Source organism: Sparus aurata, chromosome 13 (assembly GCF_900880675.1).
Source record: "Sparus aurata chromosome 13, fSpaAur1.1, whole genome shotgun sequence".
Lineage (NCBI taxonomy): Eukaryota > Metazoa > Chordata > Actinopteri > Spariformes > Sparidae > Sparus > Sparus aurata.
In genome coordinates, this window is record NC_044199.1 from 15,599,281 (window position 1) to 15,622,246 (window position 22,966).

The 22,966-nt window shown below is 41.5% G+C and overlaps 3 protein-coding genes across 5 annotated transcripts; 1 reads left to right on the forward strand and 2 right to left on the reverse strand.

The window, feature by feature from the left end:
• Nucleotides 1–1,683: 1,683 nt before the first annotated feature.
• ftr83 (finTRIM family, member 83) lies at nt 1,684–9,307 on the reverse strand. Of its 3 annotated transcripts, XM_030436979.1 has the most exons (9): nt 9,248–9,307; nt 6,140–6,759; nt 5,619–5,714; nt 5,193–5,426; nt 4,782–4,941; nt 4,609–4,665; nt 3,417–3,485; nt 2,755–2,833; nt 2,385–2,519 (listed from the first exon to the last, which is right to left on the reverse strand). In XM_030436979.1, the coding sequence occupies exons 1-8, from the start codon at nt 9,276–9,278 to the stop codon at nt 2,781–2,783; spliced, it is 1,320 nt and encodes a 439-aa protein (XP_030292839.1). In that variant the 5' UTR covers nt 9,279–9,307; the 3' UTR covers nt 2,385–2,519; nt 2,755–2,780. The 3 variants fall into 3 exon arrangements, with proteins under 3 accessions (XP_030292837.1, XP_030292838.1, XP_030292839.1); XM_030436977.1 differs by lacking the exon at nt 2,755–2,833 and having other exon boundaries at nt 1,684–2,519; XM_030436978.1 differs by lacking the exon at nt 2,755–2,833 and having other exon boundaries at nt 1,684–2,519; nt 6,140–6,740; nt 9,248–9,305.
• Nucleotides 9,308–12,769: 3,462 nt separating this feature from the next.
• On the forward strand, nt 12,770–19,036 carry ftr82 (finTRIM family, member 82). The gene is made up of 7 exons (XM_030438740.1): nt 12,770–13,644; nt 14,943–15,038; nt 15,141–15,374; nt 16,441–16,600; nt 16,697–16,753; nt 16,973–17,038; nt 17,299–19,036. Exons 1-7 carry the CDS (start codon nt 13,054–13,056, stop codon nt 17,817–17,819), a joined length of 1,725 nt encoding a protein of 574 aa, XP_030294600.1. The 5' UTR covers nt 12,770–13,053; the 3' UTR covers nt 17,820–19,036.
• An 864-nt stretch (nt 19,037–19,900) lies between these two features.
• On the reverse strand, nt 19,901–22,887 carry atp5l (ATP synthase, H+ transporting, mitochondrial F0 complex, subunit g). The gene is made up of 3 exons (XM_030438741.1): nt 22,728–22,887; nt 22,147–22,307; nt 19,901–20,101 (listed from the first exon to the last, which is right to left on the reverse strand). The coding sequence occupies exons 1-3, from the start codon at nt 22,756–22,758 to the stop codon at nt 20,003–20,005; spliced, it is 291 nt and encodes a 96-aa protein (XP_030294601.1). The 5' UTR covers nt 22,759–22,887; the 3' UTR covers nt 19,901–20,002.
• Between the last annotated feature and the right edge of the window lie 79 nt (nt 22,888–22,966).

The following is a 22,966-nucleotide window of genomic DNA, read 5'->3' on the forward strand; positions in this document are numbered from 1 at the left end:
CAGCTTTGGTAAGCACTGCATCCATTTTTCCACTAGAGGTAGCAAGGCCCACGTGTGATTTTACAGGTTTAAGAATGTCTGTGCAGGGCAGCTACAACAGCCAAAGTCACAGCAAATGAACACTGATGACTGCCCACTGGATAAACGTACATAATCCATCAATAGTAACTTCACTCTTCATGTAAAAACTCTTTTGAGATGCTGCTCTTTGCCAGCTTTCTGTATGTAAAAATCAGATCATACACAATGACAGTGTATTAGTTGTTTACTGGCCATTTGGATGCAGCTGCATAAAGCAGAAACTAAAACCATTTTGATGAGAGCTTTTCAAATACATGAGAATTCAGGTCACCTAATGTGTCTCTTTATAGCCACTAGAATTGCATTGTCCCTCACTTTTGTAATCTAAGTCTGCATGCTGTCGTTTAGTCCCACCAGCTTGATCGGTGAAATTGAAACTGACGACAACCTTAAGTCTTCTGGAGGAGTGCTTCATATCCTCTCTAACGTATCTTCAAAGTTTCCCCTAAAGGCCGCAGTTTTAGGATTCCACAATCTAGACTTACTTCAGTCCAGCATCACAGGAGACAGGTACTGAACATTACAGGGGGTCAGAACTGAAACGAAACAGCCGTTGATGTTTTCAATCATTGGCTTGTGTTTTGTCTTCTGTCAAGTTAAGTTTTGTCATTATTCAAGTCCCAGACCTCTAAAAACAAACATGACAGTACAGTCTTATAATAGGCTATTACAGACCCTTTAAAAGGGGGGTAGTGGATGGATCCCACATATTTAAAAAACACATAATTCTACATAAAAGAACAGAATAAAAAGCTAGTTATATCACTATTTAGTATTTAAATTTATACATTTTTTGCTTGAAATATCTCGTGGGTCAAATCAAACTTTACAGCAGGTCAACTTTGGCCTGCGGGCCCCTCTTAACAGTCCTGGAAGAAATTTGTAGAGAGAGAAAATATAGTTTTAGCACCCACAATTAAGTTTGAACTCGTGTGCCAAAATAAAAAGCTGATGAGTTATATCACTTCTATAACTGCCTAAATGCAGCCTTACTTATAAAGTAATTGTGTTTTTATCTTCAGAGTGAGACTGAACCGTACCTTAGCCAAGCATACCACAAACATTTCAGATTGCGGCTTGATGTCGTTCAGCCATCTGTGAACTCGGGAGCCTCTCAGTCACACCTCGCCTGCTCATGTGTAATTCCTCTCAAACCTCTTAGACCTCTACAAAACCAACACTGCTAATCTCCCACAGTCTCACAATACATGCTCTTCATTTCACTTATACTGAATGTTAGGTAACGCAAAAACTAAAATTGAAATGCAGTCATTACCTACCCACCTCCATACCAATGGAAAATTAGGTGAAGTTTTGCAGTCCGCAAAATTTTTTTGGGATCGTCACGGAAAAAACATGATTAAGATGATTGAATTAAAAATGTTTGTGTGAACTTTTCTCTTAAAAAAGGAATAGTAGATGTGGTTTGTTATCTCACTGTCCAGGAAACTAGATATAGAGATTTTCACTGGAAAGCTGCCATTTTCCTACACCCATTTATCAAAACCTATTAAACACTTAAAAGATAACATCGAGTCTGATTAGATTAATCTAGAAGCAAAAAGGGAAGCAAAAGTTTTACAGAAGTAGTATCTCAGCATGTCCTTTTCATAAAATGTTTATTGATAAAAAATAAGTGTATCATAATCTATAGAAATGATTACATGACATTTCAATGTACAGCTTTCATTATTCAAAATAATTTAAAATGCTCGTTCACTTCACATACCTGATCTTACATTTCACAAGTTAATTGGCAAAATATTCATAGCCATCAAGAAAGTTTCCCCTGATAAAGTCTTAAAAAAAAAAACAAAAAAAAAAAAACATACGCAGTCTTAAAAGTAATAATATATCAGAATAGTTATGCTAAATCTGAATCACAGTTGTACATAGATCATTGTTATTTCATCACAGCTGGAGGAGGTTGATGGCCGACTCGTACCAAACCCAGAAGCCTGGATAGACGGGCTCACTAAAGGAGGCCTTGAAGCGATGGATGAGAGACATTTTGTCCCCCACAGTGTAGAAAGAGAGAGTCCCCCCGGCGTGGTCTAGGAACACCCCTACACGTGACGAGTAGGGTGCGTTGACCTCGACCTGGTCTTTGTTGTGACGGGCTGAGTAGCTGGAATCGGAGCAGAAGAGGCTCCAGGACTTGCGGTTGTAGCCGATGCGGCAGCTGTCTCCGTAGCCCGTCCTCTTGATTCCTTTGTAGGTGACTCCGAGGGCTGCCCCCTCTCCACTCCAGTCAACCTCCCAGTAGTAAGCTCCTCCAGAGAGAGGCTCCACACACAGGACCTGAGGCAGGGAGTCAAACCGGGCAGGGTGGTCACCGTATGACTGGGGGTCCCTCTTGAGGGCAGCTTTCTTATTTCCTCGAGACAAGTAGAGCTGTCTGTAGGCTGTGTTCGGGTCCAGAGTGAGCGGGGTAGCATCTAGGTAGATAAATGGAACGCTTACTTCACAGGTGGAAACATTTTTACTTATACTGGATTAGATGCTGTTAATGAGGAAACCCAAGACAGACAAAGCCGTTGCTCAGCATAAAGCTCCTCACACTTGCACCACTATTTTTACCAACTTCTGTCATCTAATGATTGGACTTAAAGCGGGAGACCCTCTGTCTGGACACAAAAAGTAGACTAATCCCAGGGGTTAGATGTCACCTGCCTGCTGTGTGTGTCCACCTCTGCAGGTCATAGTTGGTGAGCCACCCGGTGGCCTCTGCTAGATCTGCCCGGCTTTTTATCTGGAATGCCAGAGGTATCAACACTGTTTGTGAGTTTGACCACAAACACAAGTGCATCTGACAAAGTTCCCATCTAACTGTAAGGTGAGACCCACAACTTTTGAACCCTGTCTCCAATTACCTTAAAAGGCTATGTAAGCAGTTTCTATAGAGACTAGTACAAACTGGCCCCTGGCAATTTGCTTAAAACATTTTATTTTTTTCCCAAAGACAATTTCTCCATATTCAAATAAAGTGAGTTATTGTTCTGAAAGATAAAAATTTACAAAAATAAGTTATTTATTTTGCTCTAATCTGACTGATCAGCTTTTAACAGTTAGTTCAAAACAGGGAGGAAGCACCTCACAAATAACAAAGCTGCATTAGCGCCAGCTAATATATTTATAATCAGTCACTCCCAGTCTCTGTCGACACTGCAGCACATACAGTAGTAACCAAAATCAGATTTTGTGGTCAGCCACAGGGTCTGACAGAGAACTTCATCAGCATCTAATTTGCCTCATGCATGGAAGTGAGCAGGGAGAGAAGTGATTAGAGATAGCATAGAAAGCAAGAAAGCAGAGTGAGAGAAGCTCTGACTCACATTTCAGGAAATCCTCCCTGTACTGAGGTTCGTGGACTGGTACGGACTTGTACATGGGAGCTTCATCACCTGTAGAAATAAAAATATGTGTCATGTCAGACAATAGTAATCATGGTATAATGTATTATAATGCCTTGAAATTAAGGGGTTTTTTTCCTAGTAGTGATCTACCTTGTAATTTCCATTACACAATGCTATTAATGACCGATAATTAACCATCAGTAATTGCACAATATTATCCCAATGACAGACCCATATGGTAGAAAGTGATATCTTTGATTATAGAGCAAGTCTAGCTGTTATACACATACTGTGACAGTATCAAAATGCTCAATTCACATAGAAAAAGTGCCTTTAAAAACAAGCTGTCAGGACTTCTGTATGGTTGTGATGCAACGACTTTAAAGTCACGCCCCTCAACACAGGTGTGGTTGCAAAAACACTGACATAACTGATGCGTAAACACGATGGGCCATATCAGCTCAGAGCTGACCAGTTAAAGCATACTGGGCTTTTGGGGAGGGCGGCCTTAAAGAGACAGGAGCAAAAACAGTGCAACCGAGGGTGAATAGATGCACTGCATCAACTGTATGGTCAAAATAGAAAAAAAAAAAAAAAAAAAAAAAAAAAACTAAAATAAATTTCCTCAATATTAAAAAGCATCACACATTTTCTAATAAGACACCCAAAATAAACAAATAAATAAACTTAAGAACCTGAACATTTTCATAATATGGGGACCTTTAACCTAGGTCTATAAATACTGTCATCATCAATCAAGCTCATGTCAAAGACTGTGCAGCCAAGTCCAATTCTAATTTAGTAGAGTGTGTTAATGTAAACTCGCTGGCACTTTGACCTCTTAACCAAAGTAAACATTTAAACCTGCAGCAACTGAGTGACCTCATGTTACCCTCTAATGAATGTCCTTCTCTAGCCATGACCAAACATCAAACAAGATTGCACAAAGCCCTATTGAGGACAGGGGAAACTGTAAATCTACCCAACTTCCCATGGTCAAAGTATGCTTAACTTTCAATTTGGGTCCATGTCTTTTTCTAAATACCACAGCTCTGCATGTTTAATGCATTATCTAAAAAGTGGAATTGGACTAATATTTTTACTACGTTTACATTTTTGTCTGCATAAAATCAACAATGTGCAAGTTATTTCTCTTGAGTGGCTGACTCACTTTTCACAGACCGTCTCTTTTTGGATTCATCCAGTTGGCAGAAGGTCATCTTGTTAACTGCGAAAGTAATAAATAAATAAATAAATAAATAAATAAATAAAGTGAGTTAACATGGTTCACACTAATTCAAGAGGTTTGAACAACCAAGGACTTCATGCAGTCCCTTTACTCACCTGCCTTGGCTACCTTAACCAGCTCATCATTGCTGAATTCGTTCAGGTGCTGTTTCATCTCAGAGACGGCCTTTGTGACCGGACCGAAGGTGAAATAGGGGTTGACGGTCACTGTAGGCAGCTCCTCAGCCTCCGTCTGCGCTATCAGCATGTGGTAGCTCTGATAAGGACAAAAGAGCAAAACAGTCACGATAATGTACTTTAAATTAGTCATCGGTTTCTTTTTGTATCATTTTGCACCATGCCACCAACTGTATATTATACAAAGTCTTGGCCTCATGATTATCTAGTGACCTGTCCAAGATGAAACCTGATGGGATACCTCTAGTCTTCTACCACCCTTTACCTGTATCATATTGTGAACGAGCTACTGGATCAGTTGTACGAATCCTCTGATTGGCTGTCAGTTACCTGGATGAAGTGGATGTGGTCCTCGGTACGAGACAGCTGGGTGATCTCGTTGTCTCTCCTCTTCAGATCAGCGATCTCGTGGCTCAGTCGCTCCATGTGACCCTCTGCGTTGTTGAGTGCTGCCCTCTTGTTGGAGGCAATCAGCTTGGTCATCTCCTGCTGCATCCTCTCAATGGAGCGCATCATGTCACTGAACATCTTCTCGCATTCCTGTAGCGCTCTATGGGCTGAGTTCTGCACAGGGAAGACGGACATAACACCATTAATCAACTGGGCGTCACACTGGTTTTACCAGCACACTGAGAGGCTGTCATCACTCTCTACATGAGGGAATGCATGTCTGTGTTGGTAGTTGATTTAACTTTCCATTCAGTGTGAAGTGGCTAGTCTGGTCTTATCTGTCTGATGGATGAAGGTGGCACAAACCTTGAGTGCGTCCACAGCTTGTTTTAGTTCTTCCATCTGCTTGAGTCGGTCATGAATCTTCTCCTGGATCTCAGCCTGGGTGGCGCCCAGTCGTTGCTATAGGGGAAACGACAGATATTGTTGATGATGGTGACAGCAATTCCACAAAAACAACAAGACAATAACTGGCAAAACCCTCTTATCACAAAGTTTATTTTTAACTTAAACATTAGACTTTAACAAATGAATAGCTCAAAGTTGACACTGGTAGCGGTAGCCTACGTTCAGGTCACAGGTTTGTGTTCTTTCGGGCGTGTCGCACTTCAGGCTTTGTTTTATGGGCTTGTTTCATCTATTGTAATCTGCTCTGTCATGCATGACCTGCCACTGTGCCACTACTACAGTGATTCATGACAAGTACATGTGTCACAATTGATTTACAGATGGAAAATGCATGTACATGAATCAATACTTGTGATGTTAAGCTAAGCTCATGTTAACAGAGAAACCAGTGTTGTCACTCTAAGGAAAGTGTTGCCTACCTGCTCTTCCGCCCTCTCCTGCTCAGCAGACACCATGTCGTGTCCTTTGTGTTCCTTCACTGTGCACAGCACACAGATGCACATCTGGTCAGTCCGGCAGAACAGCTCCAGACCCTTCTGATGCTGAGGACAGATCTGTCTGTCCAGGTGGCCGATCTCGTCCACCAGCTTGTGCCTTTTAAAAGTGGCAGACTCAAAATGGGGCTTGAGATGCTTGTCGCAGTAGGAGGCCAGGCACATCAGGCAGGTCTTGACGGCTTTGTGCTTCTTGCCGATGCAGATGTCACAGCCTACATCCTGGGGTCCTGCGTAGTTGTAGTCAGGGGACGGAGGTGGAGGTGGAAAGGATTCGCTGCTGCGCTGCGGCAATGTGGACTGCCGGGAGCTTCCCATGCGCCTCGGGGTGGGCCTCTTGCTGTAGGAGACCCTGCATTGTGGGCAGGTGTACGAGCCTGTGTGGTCAGCATGGTCCCAGTATGTCTTCAGGCAAACGGAGCAGAAGATGTGGCCACAAGGGATGGACACGGGATCCCTGAGGTCCTCCTTACACAGGTAGCAGGTGTCCTGATCCAATGACATGGAGACAACTTTGGGCTGTTCCCTGTAATGCAGTGAAGATGCTGTGAAGGCAGTAAGTGACTCCTGTCAGCACAGTGGCAAAGTGAACCCACAGGTACTACAGGTGCAAGTTATATAGGGTAAACAGAGGGAGGATAAACTGGTTGAGCCGAAACCAGTCAAACAAGGGCGGGGTAAGCAAAGAACTCTGCGAATGCCTTCATCAGATACAGAATCCAAGCCCTAGATAAAATGTGTGGTCACAAGGTTTGGCCTTGAGTAATCGAAATTGGGAGCTTACGCAATGTTTTTTATATTTCATGTAGCCATGAGGCCTTGAGGATTTTATACATTTTTAAGCATGAATGCTGTTTGAAATAATATTACCTGCTCTCCATGAAATTGGGAATAAAAGAAGCGCTGTGAGATTTGGGGGAAAGAAATTGTAATCAGAAGAGAAAGATCTCTATTGTCTGATTTGTTTTCTGCCCAAACAAACTAAATCAACAAAACTCGTTTTCATGACTGAATAAACCAAACGCACTTTGAAAAAGTTAAACACAATTTCATACCGTTTCGACTTTGTTTATATGTGCCAGACCCCACCACCTTTCTAGCTTCAAACAGTGTTCTGGGGACCTTGTTTTCCTCTGAGAACAGCTTGTTTATTCAGTTATGGAAAAATTTATATTTCTGAGTTTCTATTATAATCTCATTAATATTGTAAAATTAAATTTCTGAGTTTTAATTTCTTCTGTAAAACTACACAGCGCCACTTCAAAGTACATCTAAAGTAACTTGGTATCTATCAAACAATGCAGTGTAGAGAAACCACAGGTGTGTCACAGTTGAGTGTACTCTAATTGCTGAGTGTTACAGATTGCCTGGAGACAGACTGTTCCCTTCGGGCATGTGACGATACCAACTAAAAGTCAAGAGAACAAAATGACCTCATGCCAAAAAAGATTATTTTCTGCACTTGCACTAATTATTCTTCGACTTCTTTTCTGTTGATCAGCTGTCATGTCTGGTCAGCAGCAGCCTTGAGCGTAGCAGTGACGCGTTTCACTGTGATGTGTGTGCACGTTTTCTCTGCCTTGGTTGTTGTGGTCTGAGATTTCCCTGACCTTCACCTCACCTGTAAACAGTTAATCATCAACTCCGTTTTTTAACTTTGCATTTCATTACCTCTGAATTCTTATGAGGTTTTTTTTTTTTAAAAAAGAAAAAAAAAAAAAAAAGGCAGCCTGCAAGTCCCTGCTGGAATTTACTGCAGGTCAACCAGAACGCCACCACAACTAAGAAAATGTGCTCGTTGAAACCAGTACAATCGTAAGAATGTTTTCTTTTCTTAGCTAAACAACTTCCTCTGTAGATTTTACCTTACCGCGAACACACCTCCCGGCCAAGATGGAGTTTCGGGGCTGTTGAAATGGAGATAGGAATGCAACTACACTTGATAGCCCAGATAACAGAAGGGCCGAGAAAGGCTGCTTAAAAGATTCCATTGTGTTCGAGCCAGCAGGGCCAGAGCCGAGTGCCAGGCATTACAGGGTCTGTTGTCCGTCAACAACAGTAACTACGGCTGACACGCAAGACTAAATGTAGCATCTTATTTGACTAAAGGTTCCAACGAGAGGGTCACGCTCGTCAGTGCAGGTGACACGATGTTGACTGAGGCGTGACGTATTGGTGAGAATAGGATGAAATGTTAACAAAAACATATTTTAAGTTCTTTTCAGTTGTAAATTAATTTGTTTTAATGAAAAGATCAAAATTACTGATTTATTTTCAGTTCAGATCTTCATTTCCAATTCATTTGACCTTGAGGCAATGGAGAAAATTTACAAGGATGACCAAATTTTTTTTTTACATTTTTGTCTCATGCTTTGATGAAATTAAAATTCATTGCACATGATGATGGTGGAGTTCAGTCCCTCCTCAGAGTGACAGTGGGTTCATCTGATCGCAAACTGAGCTGACTTTCTCGATCATTACAGCAGCATTGAAAAGGGCACTACAAGAGGCCTTTAAAGTGACACTAAATTTGGAGTTGAGTCAATCGAGACATTTTATTATCGCCATATGGAGCAAAGCATCCCCCCCCCTTTACAAAATCCCCTGCTCTCTAGCTGTACCTGACATGCTCTTTACCCAGCACGGCACACATCCCATTCATTGGAAGATCAAGCCTCTCTGATGACGTGTCAATGATCAAAACCGGTGTCACCCCCACCCCCGAGCATTTTTTGTATCACCTCAGGGCAACATTGTGGGTTGCAAAACACAAAGGAAAATTTGATTTTAAATAGAGATAACTTAACAATAACAATATGTAAATGCGTATAATCCCTTAAAGAAGCATACTGGATCGTTTTTTTGGAGGAAATGATAACTGATGTAGTTTGTTGGGACCAGGCAAAAAGAAGATTTTTTTTTTTTTTTAATAAAAAGGAAACATTTAAAAAAAAAAAAGAAATACAGGAGGGTCCACCAGAGGACAGTCGGCACCAAAATTATCATTGAACTTAAATGTCATGTGTGTCTCACCACTCAGTCCTGCGCTCCCCCTGTGCAGCATGTTTTGGATGGTTCCCTGCTCCAGCACACCTGAATCAAATGAAAGGCTCATTATCAGGCTTCAGCAGAGCTCGATGACAAGCTGATCATTTGAATCAGGTGTGTAGGAGCTGGGAACATCAAAAACACGCAGGGCAGAGTGAAATGCAGCACAGGGTTGACCCTGTTTTTAAGAGATGTGGGAGGAGATGGACTTTGCTTTCATAAAAAAAAAAATAGAGTCATTCTGGTAGAAAAGACATGTTGGTCTACACTTAGTAGTCCTAATCTTGACATCTGAGGACTCAGTGGTTCTGCATGACTTGACTGCACCTACTAAAAGGCTACGTTCACACTGCAGTTACAAGTGACCTGAATCCGATTTTTTCGCTCATATGTGACCCATATCTGATTTGCTTTTGACAGTGTGAACAGCACAAGTCGCATTGAATCTGACATTTTCTAATCAGATTCAGGCCACATTTAAATGTGGTACTGAATCGGATACGTATCGGATTTTTTTGAATGCGACCGCAATCTGAACAGCCAGGTCGCATTTAATGCGACTTTGACATCATTCTGACCCGCGCTGCACTGTTTTGTTAATGAATGGCAAATAAAGTTGATTGAAAAAAAGTGTGCCACAGGCGGGAGCGAGCGGGAGCCTCTGTACGGATGTTGCCGCTATTGCTCCGCATAGAGCCATCATTGAAATATGAATTTTCTTTCTCCTCTTCCTCCTTCATGATATCACCCGCTCACAAATTTGCCGGCTGCCGCCACACACTGTTTTTAGCATTAAGCCATACAGTCCCACGTTACCAGTTGCCGTTGCCATGTTCGCTTCTGTAAACACTGCTGTGGCGTGATGTCATCAATGATCAACTGCGCATGCGGGTCACTTCAGGAGCGTGAGCTGTTCACACAGCAATCCGTAGACAGGCCGCATTTAAAGAGGTAATGTGAACAGCCAAACAAAAAATCGGATTTGAGCAATAAATCGGAATAGTGCATTAAGACCTGCAGTGTGAACGTAGCCATAATGTATTCAGCCTCTGAATCTGTTTCATTCCAGACTTATGAGAGAAAGCGTGATTAAGTTAACTTCTGTCTTTATTTGACTGTGACCTACTCTCCAGCTAAAACTGCGAGTTTCAAAAACACAAACATGCTTTTCCTGAACTTCCTGTGAATTGTTTTTAGGACAAGAGCTCAGGTCGGATCTCACTTTAAAGTTGAAATTTATGCTGAATAATGTAATTTGCTCATCATCGTCTATTTTTCCCAAAAGTCCAGCTTTTTGGTTGAAATAATGTTTTTTCCTCAAAAATTGCCACACACAGCCAAACTATGCTATTTTGTACGTTACATGAAATGAGCAAATAAGCATCACAACGTTAAAATCCTGCTATTTTGGGATGAGTCCAGCTTTTATTCTGACATACCCCTTTGAATGCAGCTCTGATAATCAGTCAATGTGTGACTTCTTTTTTCATTATTGTCGGATATTCATAGATATAGATTTTAATGCAGAAAAAGATGCTTGAGATCATTTGTAATTATTAAAATCCCTGTAGGTTTATGTACAGTGCACTGATGTCATTTTAGATGATGAAGATTATTGTTGAACTGTATCCTGCCTCTGTCACATTTGAGAGCTATTTGTAAATGTGTATATCGGCCTATATATCAATGCCAAGTATCGGTTGGGCTCTAGTTTTTTTTTGCTCTTCTGCTGTCTGAGGTTGTGGTGACGACAGAGATGCATGCTAGCAGTGTGCAGCCTTTTTTATTCACACTGTGTCCGTTTCGGTAAACTTCCGCTTTGTGTATCTTCCAAGCAATAACAAATGTGTCCACTGATTTCCAATAACACTTTTGAATATTGTGTCTTCCTGTTTTTCTCACTCACACTCAGTGAAGTGGGTCCTTGTTCCCCTTTGATCAAACAGCCACTTGTGCCCTCCTGCACTTGCCCTGCAGAAAGCCCCGCTCCTTAATGAAGGTTGACCTTTCTCCTTGAACTTGGACAGAGCTGCAGATGACTGTGAAGTTTCGGAGAATGCATTGACTTTCTTATAGAAAGCTTATTATTAAATCTTAAAAGACATATTTAAAACATTATCATACTGATTTTATTTTGAATATATAAAACATTTTGGTTTATTTTGATCGTGAGTTAGAAACTCCCAATCAAGTCGAAGCTTCATTCAAAGTTCTGTCCGTTGGAGGCGGTCCTCAACACTAACAGGTAGTTAATCTGTAAGTACAGAGCGCTCCCTTTACTCTGGAGGAAGGAAGGAAAAACTGGCTTATCAGAAACCAGACCAAATATGGAGAGGTGAAACTACCATGTGTATGAAGTAATGCAAGATAGGAGGTTGAAGGTGGAGCCAGTGTTCCTTTTACAACCTTTGATGACTATTTTTTGCCTACATGATTATGCATCAGGCAGGAATTGCACTTTACAAAACCTTTTTTTCAAGCAAGTTTCTTTCCAGCAATGGCTCTAATCTTGAACAAAGGACAGACAGAAAAATACCGTGAATGGGCTGTTAGTGTAGAAGCCAGTAAACAAGGATTAATTGAAACGCAAATTGAAATGTAAATGAGAAGCTGTGATGTCAGCAGACACTAGATGTTACAGAGTGAGTCAGGGTGACAGGGCTAAGTTAGGTAACCATGAGAGTGACATTTTTAGAAAAGGAAATAATGCAACATAGCTTACGATGTTGCATGCACACAAATATGCAGAACATCCGTTGTAACAACACACCTGGACCTGGAAGGAGCGTTCTCATGTGCACGCACACCCGTGCATGTGTGCGTTTCCGCTTGGTGTCCCAACCAGGAATATTTTCTCTCTGCTGTACAAACAGCCACAGTGACAAAAAGTGACCCGACTGGTCTGACTGGACACTGTGTAAATACTGCGGCTCTGGGCTCTTGTTGCTCTGAGACAAACCACCACCAGCAAGTTAAACTTTGCAAGTTTGAAGTGATAGAAAAGAGAATGAAGGGATGTTTGAAATGACTTTGAAACTCTGCTCAGCTCACACTCGCCTCTGTTTGTTTATTGGGTGGTCCCTCAAATTCCGACAGTACCTTAGGCTGCATTCATGTTTGTCAGACTGTAACCGGTTTGAGACAATGGCGATTCTGTCTGACAACAATAGGTGGAAATCCAGCTGCCGAGAAGTGTGTGCGCAACTCAGCCGCTGATGAGCCACATGAGAAATTTAGGAGTAAAGGAAACTCTGAGGGAAATGGAAGCTTTTTCTGGCACATGAGTTGCCACTTGTTACGCCTTTTTTACATTTCATTCATTCTCTTTCCTTCACTCTGTCCTCTCTCTCTCTCTCCTCTCCTGTCTGCCCGCCCTCGGTCTCTTTCTCTCTCTCTCTCTTTCTCTCTCTCTCTCTCTCTCTCTCTCTCTCTCACTCTCTCTCTCTCTCTCTCTCTCTCTCTCTCTCTCTCTCTCTCTCTCTCTCACACACACACACACACTCTCTCTCTCTCTCTATGTCCTCTCTCTCTCCCTCTCCCTTCTCCCTCCTTGCTCAACCTGCTTATCTGAACTGGGCAGGGCTCGATATACTCACAGCACAGGGGGAGGGCCTTGTCTGCTTTCAATCAATAACCTCTGGAATTCAGAAATACAAGTAGGTCCTGTCTCTGGCAGGCTGTACCACAATCTTGAGGGCGGGCTCCCAGGCACACTCGACGAAAATCTCCATCTGCTCTTTGGCGTTCTCTGCCTGTTTCCGCAGGTCTGACTGTGTTTTTGGCCCATCACAATGGCTGATCACACTTCTCCAGATTACTTCAACTGCTCCCTGTGCCTGAACCTTCTGAGGGACCCTGTGGCTATCCCCTGTGGCCACAGTTTCTGTATGGACTGCATCAGTGGCTACTGGAACGAGGCAGACTACACAGGGATTTACATTTGCCCCCAATGCAAGATCACATTCACCCAGAGGCCTGTGCTGCGGCCCAACGCCACCCTGAGCATGGTGGCTGAGAAGATCAAGAAGAGCGGGCTGACCCTCAACCTCAACACCTCCCAGGGGAACATCTACGCCGGGCCGAGCGACGTCCCCTGTGACTTCTGCTCGGGGAAGAAACTGAAGGCTGTGAAGTCCTGTCTCAACTGTCTGGCGTCCTACTGCGAGAAGCACTCGAAGCCCCACTACGAATCTGCCACATTCAAAAGGCACAAGCTGGTGGAGCCGCTGGTAAACCTGGACAGGAAGATCTGCCCGCAGCACCAGAAGTCCCTGGAGCTCTTCTGTCGAACAGATCAGATGTGTATCTGCGCTATCTGCACAGTCAGTGAGCACAGGGGCCATGACATTGTCTCTGCTGAGGCGGAGAGGGGTGAGAAACAGGTAAGAGATCCTCCTGTGTCTTTTGATGGGTTGAAAGTGTGATTTCATGTCAGAGAAATAAGCAGCCTAATTGAAATGTAATATGTTTGAAGACTGATAAACTGTTAAAAAAAAGAGGCACAACCCTGATACATTAGAAATATAGAAATATAAAGTATTTTGAGTGTGAAAACAGGTTGTTTTTCCCAACTCCTGCCCCTGCACTACAACTGGCGCCTGTACTTTGACCCATTTCGCCAACACTATCAGCTAAACTGGCAGGCATTCACCGCCAAAACAAGTCCAGCGTTCTGATTAGCTGCGTGGAGCCTGGGGGAGTGTCTTCTAGTTATCGCCTCTGAAAGCTGCTTTTCAGAGAATGCGGCGTTCCAGCTGTGGGATAGATATACAGAAACTTCCTTCTGCTGCGGCGGTTCCCACCTGTGGGAGTTGGCCTGTAATGATACTGGAATGTCAGGGAGTCAAGGCCTTCGACACCTCATGACCGGCCAATCACAGCGCTGTAACCACGGCACTGCAGCGCACATTCAAATGATTCACTTTGCCTGTAAAAAACGATGGAGAGGAGATTAGACTGTCAACAGATACCGTAGTATAAAAAATGCACCAGTCAGAGCTGTACTAGTTTTTATGGATGAGTAATTGAAAGTGTTTTTTATGGCAGCAGGAATATGGGCTAAAGGATTTTCGTGGCATGATGGGAGTTATAATTCATCCTGCTGTTTTTCTTTACAACACGGCCAGCCTGGTTTCTCTCATCTAACGATTTACAACCTGGATCTCACACACATCTCACTCCCGCTCTCTCCCTTCCCCCCTCTCATGTTCGACCCCCCCCACTCAGATTCCCCACATTCCTCAAGCTTATCTTGAAGAATGGGTTGGTGGGCTTGAGTAAAAGCTGAATTAGAAGCCCTCTATTCTGCGCGTCAGTGCTGCGTGCACCTTGAAACATCTCTTTAAAAGTCAGGCAGCGGTAGATTCACATTCCTAACATGGCCAGAATTCCATTACAGATTTTTTTTTCTCTCCCTCCGAGATAAAAGCTGGCCGTATTAAGGAGATTCTTTGAGTCGGGTTTATTAGACATGCCCAAGGGCCTCCCCAGATATTCCTTAATGAGAAAGAATGTTTTTATGGAACCAACAAATACGAGGCTTTAAGTCTAGTACAATAAAACAGCATGACATTCAATTACATCTTATGAATACTAAATTAAAGGAGGCCAGTCAGCGTGGGATTGAATTCTAAACAAAACAGGGAAATAACTGGCTGTGTAATATGTCTCTATCCTGCAGAAACTCCTGGGAATCTCTCAAGCTGAGATTAGACAAAAATGCCAGGAGAGGGTGAAGGAGCTGGAGGAGCTGAAGACCGCGGTGGATTCGCTCAAGGTAACGTCAACCAATCACTGAATGTAGTTACATAAATTAAGTAATTTCTTTAAAAACTACAGCACTTCTGTAAATAGCTGACATTTCGAACCTTGTGTGCAGAACTCTGCACAGAGGGCTATGGTGGATAGCCAGAAGATGTTCGAGGACATGATCCGCTCCATTGAGAGGATGAGGTCAGAGGTGACCAAGCTGATTGGTATCAACGAGAAGGCCGCTTTCAACCAGGCCGAAGCTTTGATCGAGCGTCTGGAACTGGAGATTGACGAACTGAAGAAGAAGGAGTCGGGCCTCAAGCAGCTGTACAGCACCGAGGACCACATCCACTTCTTGCAGGTAACATAGCAACTATTCATGAAGAAATACATCTGGAGTTGTCATTTAATGAGATTAAAGCAACATTATGACACTTTTTAAAGGTGTAATACGAAATAATTGTAAGAGATTTTCCAGAAAATAACTAACATTATCAGCAGAATGTGAAGAAGTAAGAGTTTTGACATTACGTGTATGACATCTGTTGAAGTAAGAATGCTAACTAGCTAGCCCCTGCCTGTCCTTTCTCTTAAAAGCACTCTGAGGTCCCAGTCCAGATTGGTAGCTGCACGGCTAACTGAGTTAACTAGCTTACAGCAGCTACGGTTTGCAGCAGTTAGCAGTCACTAGCATGTATTCAAGAGGTGACAGGTTCTTACATATTGCACCTTTGACCTTAAAATAACAGCTTCTACATCATTCTGATGGAACAGTGTCTTGTAATGGGATGAATGGTGTCTCTGTCTCAGTCACTCCAACCTACTATCACTTGTTTCTGCAATGTGTAACTTCAGTGAGAGGGTAGGATCACAGCGTAACATTCATTTATACTTTACAGCACATAACATTGTTATGATGTAATGAGTTTTGTTTGCAGTCAGCGCCTACATTACGCCTGACAAACTCTTGCAGACCTGGGATTTGTATTTACGACAGTGGCGTTGCACTCAGAAACTGTGTCAGTGTTAATGTGTTACTATCATGACCTCGCAGTTTCACTCTGACTCTAGACTAATAGCAGTCAAATATGCATGTGGGTGTGGTTTTTATGAGACGGTTTACTCACACAGGTCGTCCATGATCACGATTGACAGTATAAATACACAACTACAAGCCTTTTGTATCATTTGGGTGTAACATTTTCTAAACAGGCACTTTAAGAGGCTTACACAGCAGCACTTTGATATATTACTCACAATGTGTGAGTTTTACCATGACTCTAGCTTCAAGGTTGTGTGATCTTAACTTTAAAATCGTGGCCCGTGCGAAAAAAAAAACATTCGGTCAACTCCATTTGTTTCTCATATAGGACTTGTTGCTGTGTATTCATCCTCGTCGCAAAACTTTCATCTCTTTCCCCCATCAGAACTTCAACTACCTCTGCACCCCCACCGACGACAGCTTCATACCCAAAGTGACGGTGAATCCCGACTTCTCCTTCGGGGCCGTCAGGAAAGCTGTGGCTGAGATCAAGGACCGCCTGGAGGAGTTTGGCAGAGAAGAGCTGCTCAAGATCTCCAAGTCAGGTATGACCTCAGAAACTGATCGCGGTACTTCTACAGGATAGGCAGGAAACGGCAGCAAACCGAGTTTTCTAAATATGAATGCGTTCTGTCTTACAGTGAACGAGGTCCCCGTGTACACTACGGAGAGTCGGACATTGGACAGAAGGAGCAGAGGTGAGCGCAGTCACGTCCCATACAGCAATGTGAGACTGTAAGAGGTTAATTATTATTTAGGTTGACAATGCAGTTGCCGTGAACCGTTGGGAGGGATTGCATCAGAGACTCTTCAGTTAAAAACACTCCAAGGAGAAAAACCTCAAAGAAAAAAACATAAAGGAAAGTCTGCGGGTGTGTGCAGATCACGTTGACCTAACATTGTTTATTCGCGTGCAGGCAAAGAAGTGACAGTGGACAGCGCGCCTCCTCCAGAGCCAAAGAGCAGAGCCGATTTTGTGAAATGTAAGTATCTTGTGTCTTTACCGCAAATAGATCAAATTGAATCAGATCTGACAGCATCACCTCGTCTGTGAACATTTAAGCATGAGTCATGTCAGATAGATTTCCATCAGCAGTGGTGGTTGTTGTTTGACAGTGGAGACAAAAACTCCCGTGATCCCACGCTATTAACATCTTTTGTTTTGCTTACGATAACCCCTAGCAGCAGAAATGACATAGATTACCTCTTCAGTTACCAAATGTTTGACATTTGTTTTCTCCAGACTTCTGCCAGCTGAAATTGGACCCTAACACAGCCTACAAGGAGCTGTACATCTCTGACAGCAGCAGAAAGGTCATCCGCACCAGGGACCTGCAGCCCTACGGAGAGAACTCGGACAGGTTCGACAGCTTTGCCCAGGTGCTTTGCCGGGAAGCCCTGTCCGGAGGCCGCTTCTACTGGGAGATAGAGTGGAGCGGGGAGTTTTCCATCGGAGTGGCCTACAGGGGCATCAGCCGGAAGGGCAAAGGCTCGCTGTGTCTGCTGGGCTACAACGATAAATCCTGGAGTCTCCTCTGCTCCGACTCGGGCTACTCTGCCTGGCACAACCGGGTGGACAAAGCCATCAGCGCCCCCCACTCCCCCAGGATAGGCGTGTACCTGGACCACACTGCGGGCGTGCTGGCGTTTTATAGCATAGGCAACAGCATGACCCTCCTGCACAGGTTTGAGACCACGTTTGTAGAGCCCCTCTATCCGGGTTTTGGAGTTGGAACCTCAGTCAAGATCTGCAATCTCAAGTGAACACTGATGTTTGAGCATTTGAAAATCTGAAAATATGTTTTTTCATGTGCCTCGCATACAAGCCAGATTCCAAAAAAAAAGTTGGGACACTGGAAAATAACAACAAAACAAAATGTGATAATTTGCTACTTCTGTCTGACATTGAGTCAACTGAAAAACAGCACAAGGACAATATATATATATGCTTAATGGTTTACCTTCACCTTCATTGATTTTTTTGTTAAAATATGCTTCTGAATTTGATCCCAGCAACATGTTTCAAACAAGTTGGGTGAGGGGCGGCAAAACACTGGGAATGTTACTACTCTGTGAAACGCATTATTGTACTACAGAAAAACTTACATTGTCCGAAAACATAGTTCAGAGTTTTAATTTGTTTGTTTTCTACAGGATCCAAACGTTTATGGAATCGGAGTTGTAATATACGGCAGTGCTTTTGGAATATATATTTTTTCAACATTTTTAAACTGTACCAAACCACACTGATGAAGTTGTATTTCTTATTTTTTAAGAGAAATGTTTCTCCAGAAATTATATATACTCTTTTTTTATTTAACTCCACACATTACATATTGCGTTCTGCATTGTGCTGTTGGATCACATTTTCACAATAGTTTTCTAAGACATTTTTGAAATACGTTATTGCTACACAATCACACAAATACAATATACAGAGAAGTGGTATCTTGCCTCGCATCTGATAACTGCTGGATAATATTTGAACATGTACGTATCTGATTAACAGTCCTGTTCTCTGTTCCCACTGATAGTTGTACCATCACAACCATTACTTCATACACGGTGTGACGCTTGTCAAGTGATGATGTTATCAAAAGTCATAAAGGATGTAACATGAGATAACCTTAGATGTATTTGCTCATGATTGATCATTTCAATCTTACATGATTCATCTATATTATTCTGCTCTTTTATGATCTGTACGAGTAATATGGTAATGCTGTTGTTGGTGCATTTACAAGTATTGTTAGGTCTCCAACACACCTAGAAAAACATTTCATCATGTTTTAATATTATCTGATAGTTGTTATATCAGTTGCTGAGTTTTTAGTGTTTTCACTTGAACTAACCTTTATTTAATTGTATGTATGTTTACTTATATAATGGACCACCAGAGTATAATTGATATCAAGAAAAGACTTGTTTTGTAACAAAATTGTTCAACAGTTCTCAATAAAAGAGCACAACGAATGAACTGATTTGTGCTTGTGCTATTATTCATTTCTGCATGAAAACATCAGGACCAAATCTAATCCAATCAGTATTGCCAAATGAAATGTCTTATTGCATTAAAAAATGATAGAAGCCACCTGCTCTGAAACCCAATACAGTGCCAACGCTTCTTGAACAATACGTACAATACTCACAGCTCCCTCTGCTGGCTGTTAACAGGAACTGAACTGAATCCTGTGGGGACAATGCAAACTATTTAATTTATGGTCAAGATGCCAAAATGATGCCAACTCTCCTGTTCCGACTGCATCTTCAAAGATGCATTTCATATCAGAATAAATTATATTAACTTAAGATACATTTAAATGTAATTTGGATTTCTCTACATAATAGCTATAATTAATAGGACGGTGAAGCACAATCACTGTGCCCATATACACCAGAACATCTAAAACTAGCTCACTATGTATATTTATCTTTGGGTGTAAAAATCAAGATGCAAATCCATTGTAGGCAAAGTTATTAAAGGAGGCATGAGTGAACAGTCAAGTGCAAAGATGCAGGACTATTCCTTTTCTTTATAGTTCCTAGTTCCAGCAAACATTTTAACCTTTGTTAGATTTTAACATTTTACGACCTTCTTAAGCACAGGTGTTACCACCACCAATAACAATGACTCCGTTACCTGACAGTTGATCCAGCATTCACAATACGAGGCCCCTGAAGTTATTATTTACATCCAAGCTTTTCCTAGTGTCCTTGGTACTATCCCAGTACTTTAAGCTTTAATCATTTATAATGATTTTTGCTATACACAGATGCCAAACACCTAAACACCACTAAATCCATGCATGTTATATGAAAAAGGCAAAGACTCAGAAAACAAGACGTTCTGTTTAACAATAGATATATATTTATTGGTTCCTAGAATTTTAGCAGGAAGTCGAGCATACAACGCTCAAAAGAAATAAAAGCACGACAGTCCAAAAAATTTAGACAGCATAGCCAACAATGCCTCCTTTGCCAATGCACTCTCCAATGTAGAACCACATCAACACTTCTGTGGCCACTAGTCCATTCCTGAAAGTATCCTGTGAGGAAACAAAAAAAAAAAAAGATTTAAATTTGATTGTGATTTAGTCACCACTGACAATCTTCCCGCCATTGTCCTACTTGGGGATTGATTTATTCAGGATTCTTTTGTATAGCATAGACTTCAGCAAAGAAAACAGAATACTGATGAATACACCCCTCTGCTTTCTCTGGCCTTTAAGCATGCAATAATCCAACAATTACTTAAATTATTATCATAATAATTATCATTATTATTATCATCATCATCATCATGCTATATATTCAATTATTTTGCCAGGTTATGAAATTTTAAAACCATTTTCAGTTACCAGTGTTTTGTATCCTGAACCATTACAACTGACATGCGTCACTTCTTAAATTTGAAAAAGACTATTTATTTGTATTGATAATGGGTAGCTGTGTGCTAAGGCAGACGCGCACAAATGACATCATAGGTCAAACAAGGTTAGAAGCTCTATGCCAAAATAACTTGTAGATCATTGTGATGTCAATGTAGATCATTCGAGTTTGTTTTGTGAGCTGTACTACGGACACTATGGTATTCACCCAGTCCATAAACCTGACTGAACAAGCAAATGTTCTCAATGACACCTCTGCATGACAGATATATTGTTTCCTGGAACCCTTTTTTTTTTTTTTTTTTTTTTTTTTTTAATACAAATCACAATATTGTATTTTTCAGGAATGAAATAACTAAATACAACTACTCAAATTACTGTACTTATACTTTTGTGAATATTTTTCAGGTCTGTAATTTTATTCATACTCACGTATGCATCACACCATGTAACCTACTCGGCCATTTTAAAAATCATAATTTAAGTACAATTTGAATAAATATCCAAACCTGCAATCTGCATTTTTGTAGCCAATAAGGCATGCTCCATTTGCTCCACAAACGGGCCATTAAAATCCCTGACATTTGGAAAAAACTAAAAACAAAACTCTGCAACAGGCCCAGGTCAACACAGAGTATGGAGTAATTCAGACTAAAGATTTGGAGTTACAGCAACCCCTTTGATTTAATGTCTGCTATTGATAATGTATTGAACACGAATGGTTAAAAAATAACTAATACTGTGAGCAGTATTTGAGAAGAATACTCTCTAATGTAACTGTACTATAGTTTGGAATTTCAGTTCTTTTCCCACCACTGGGGTTTTATTTGTCCCGAGGGCACCTTCAAAAAGGTCAATTCCATTTGGCTGCAGAGCTGCAACAATTAGTTGATGAATCAATCTGAAGAATATCAATCACTAACCATTTGGCCAATCAATTTATTGTTTCAGTAATCTTTATAAACAAATAAACATCAAACATTTGCTGGTTTCAGCATCTTGAATGAAAGGATTTGCCACTTCTCCTCGTCATTTCTTACTTTGGAATTGTAACAATTCGTAGACATTTTATGTACTAAACAATGAATCAATTAATCATGAAAAATAAACAACAGCTTACTCATGATGAAAATAATAGTTATTGCAGCAGTTGAAAACTGACAACTTTAGTAAATAAAACTATAAATATTTGCATGGCTAGATTGTATGTGGAATAATTGGGTAATATTTGTTTTGAAATCTGAGTGAAGATTTAAAATGACAGACATTTAAAAACAATTTAATAAATTCTGGTTAACAAACCGCATAAGGGTCTGCCATGGGTATCAACCTTTATAGCAACACAGGCCACACTGTTTCTTATACTATTAGTATGAAAGCAGTTTACTATTTTTTTTAATTCAAGAAATCATTTAGTTTATAGGTGATAAAAGACCCTAACCCTTCATATATTATCATGAGTAACTTACCAAATAAAACCATTAAATCTTACATTTATTAAGCTTGAACCAGAAAATGTCTGAATTTTTTTATCAATCATCAAAATAATTGGCAACTAATTGTCCTTTGGTCAGGTATTCGACAAACTTTTAGTTTTAGCTCAAATCAGGATATCAGAAAGTCTCCCACTGTCATTATTTTATATGAACCCCGTACAGCCACCACAAACCAGTGGTCTGTAAAGTTCTGTAGGAAACACTCACCCTCACTGTGAGCTGACCGAGACGTCCTGACTGGAGACCCTTGAGGACGTTTGCGGCCCCCGAGATGGCCTTTGGGATATCGGCAGGGGAAGGGGGGACAAGTTCGACACGGGCATAGTACCAGAAGGTTGATAGCCGGGGTTTGGAGTAGGTGACAGCGGCTAAGAGAGAAGAAATGTTGCAAACATGAGTCCTGTGCAACTTTAGCTCTAACGTTAGCTTAAGCTGAAGGGCTCCCCTGCATGCCGATCTGTAGCATTAGCCACATAGCTATATGGTTTACCTACTGAATGTAACGAGTGCAAAGCAAGAATACTGGACAAATAAGTGTAAAATTTGTCAAAAAGTCAAAAGCAAAATGAATATAATTTAACAATATAATTCGGCGTTTACTATACCAAACAGCATTAGCTAGTGTTACATCCACTTCATTCAATTGATCACAGTCTCGGAGCAATTGGCAGCGTTGGCCTAGTCTTAGCTCTGTCTTGTCAATAAAGATTTTACAACACACGTAACTACAATTCAGTTCCCAGGTGTTGGATACATGAAGGGATAAATAGCACAACAAATAAACTTACCGCCGATCAGTTTCTGCACAGCCTGTGCCATGTTGATGCCTTTGTCGATGCTAATGTCTATGATGCTAACTGCTTCCCCTGAATGTCACCCTCAGGACCAGGACAGGACCGACTGCAGCTGTCCACACAAGTGCCTGTGCAGAAACTGCTGCCTGCAGACCGTCAGACCGTGTTGTGTAACCACGGTGTACATTATATAATGAGATATTTATATGGCGTGCGACATTTGGACGTTTCTT

What these genes read in the sequence shown, in the direction of transcription:
- atp5l (XM_030438741.1), bottom strand. Translation starts at nt 22,758, where the DNA reads ATGGCACAGGCTGTGCAGAAACTGATCGGCG. An exon ending in TGTGCAGAAACTGATCGGCG is followed by an intron (nt 22,308 to 22,727) that starts GTAAGTTTATTT and finishes CTTCTCTCTTAG; the next exon opens with CCGCTGTCACCTACTCCAAA. An exon ending in TCGGTCAGCTCACAGTGAGG is followed by an intron (nt 20,102 to 22,146) that starts GTGAGTGTTTCC and finishes GTTTCCTCACAG; the next exon opens with GATACTTTCAGGAATGGACT.
- ftr83 (XM_030436977.1), bottom strand. Translation starts at nt 9,278, where the DNA reads ATGCTGCACAGGGGGAGCGCAGGACTGAGTG. An exon ending in AAGCTGTGGACGCACTCAAG is followed by an intron (nt 5,427 to 5,618) that starts GTTTGTGCCACC and finishes TTCCCTGTGCAG; the next exon opens with AACTCAGCCCATAGAGCGCT. An exon ending in ACCACATCCACTTCATCCAG is followed by an intron (nt 4,942 to 5,192) that starts GTAACTGACAGC and finishes TGTCCTTATCAG; the next exon opens with AGCTACCACATGCTGATAGC.
- ftr82 (XM_030438740.1), top strand. Translation starts at nt 13,054, where the DNA reads ATGGCTGATCACACTTCTCCAGATTACTTCAACTGCTCCCTGTGCCTG. An exon ending in GCTCAAGATCTCCAAGTCAG is followed by an intron (nt 16,601 to 16,696) that starts GTATGACCTCAG and finishes TCTGTCTTACAG; the next exon opens with TGAACGAGGTCCCCGTGTAC. An exon ending in CAGAGCCGATTTTGTGAAAT is followed by an intron (nt 17,039 to 17,298) that starts GTAAGTATCTTG and finishes TGTTTTCTCCAG; the next exon opens with ACTTCTGCCAGCTGAAATTG.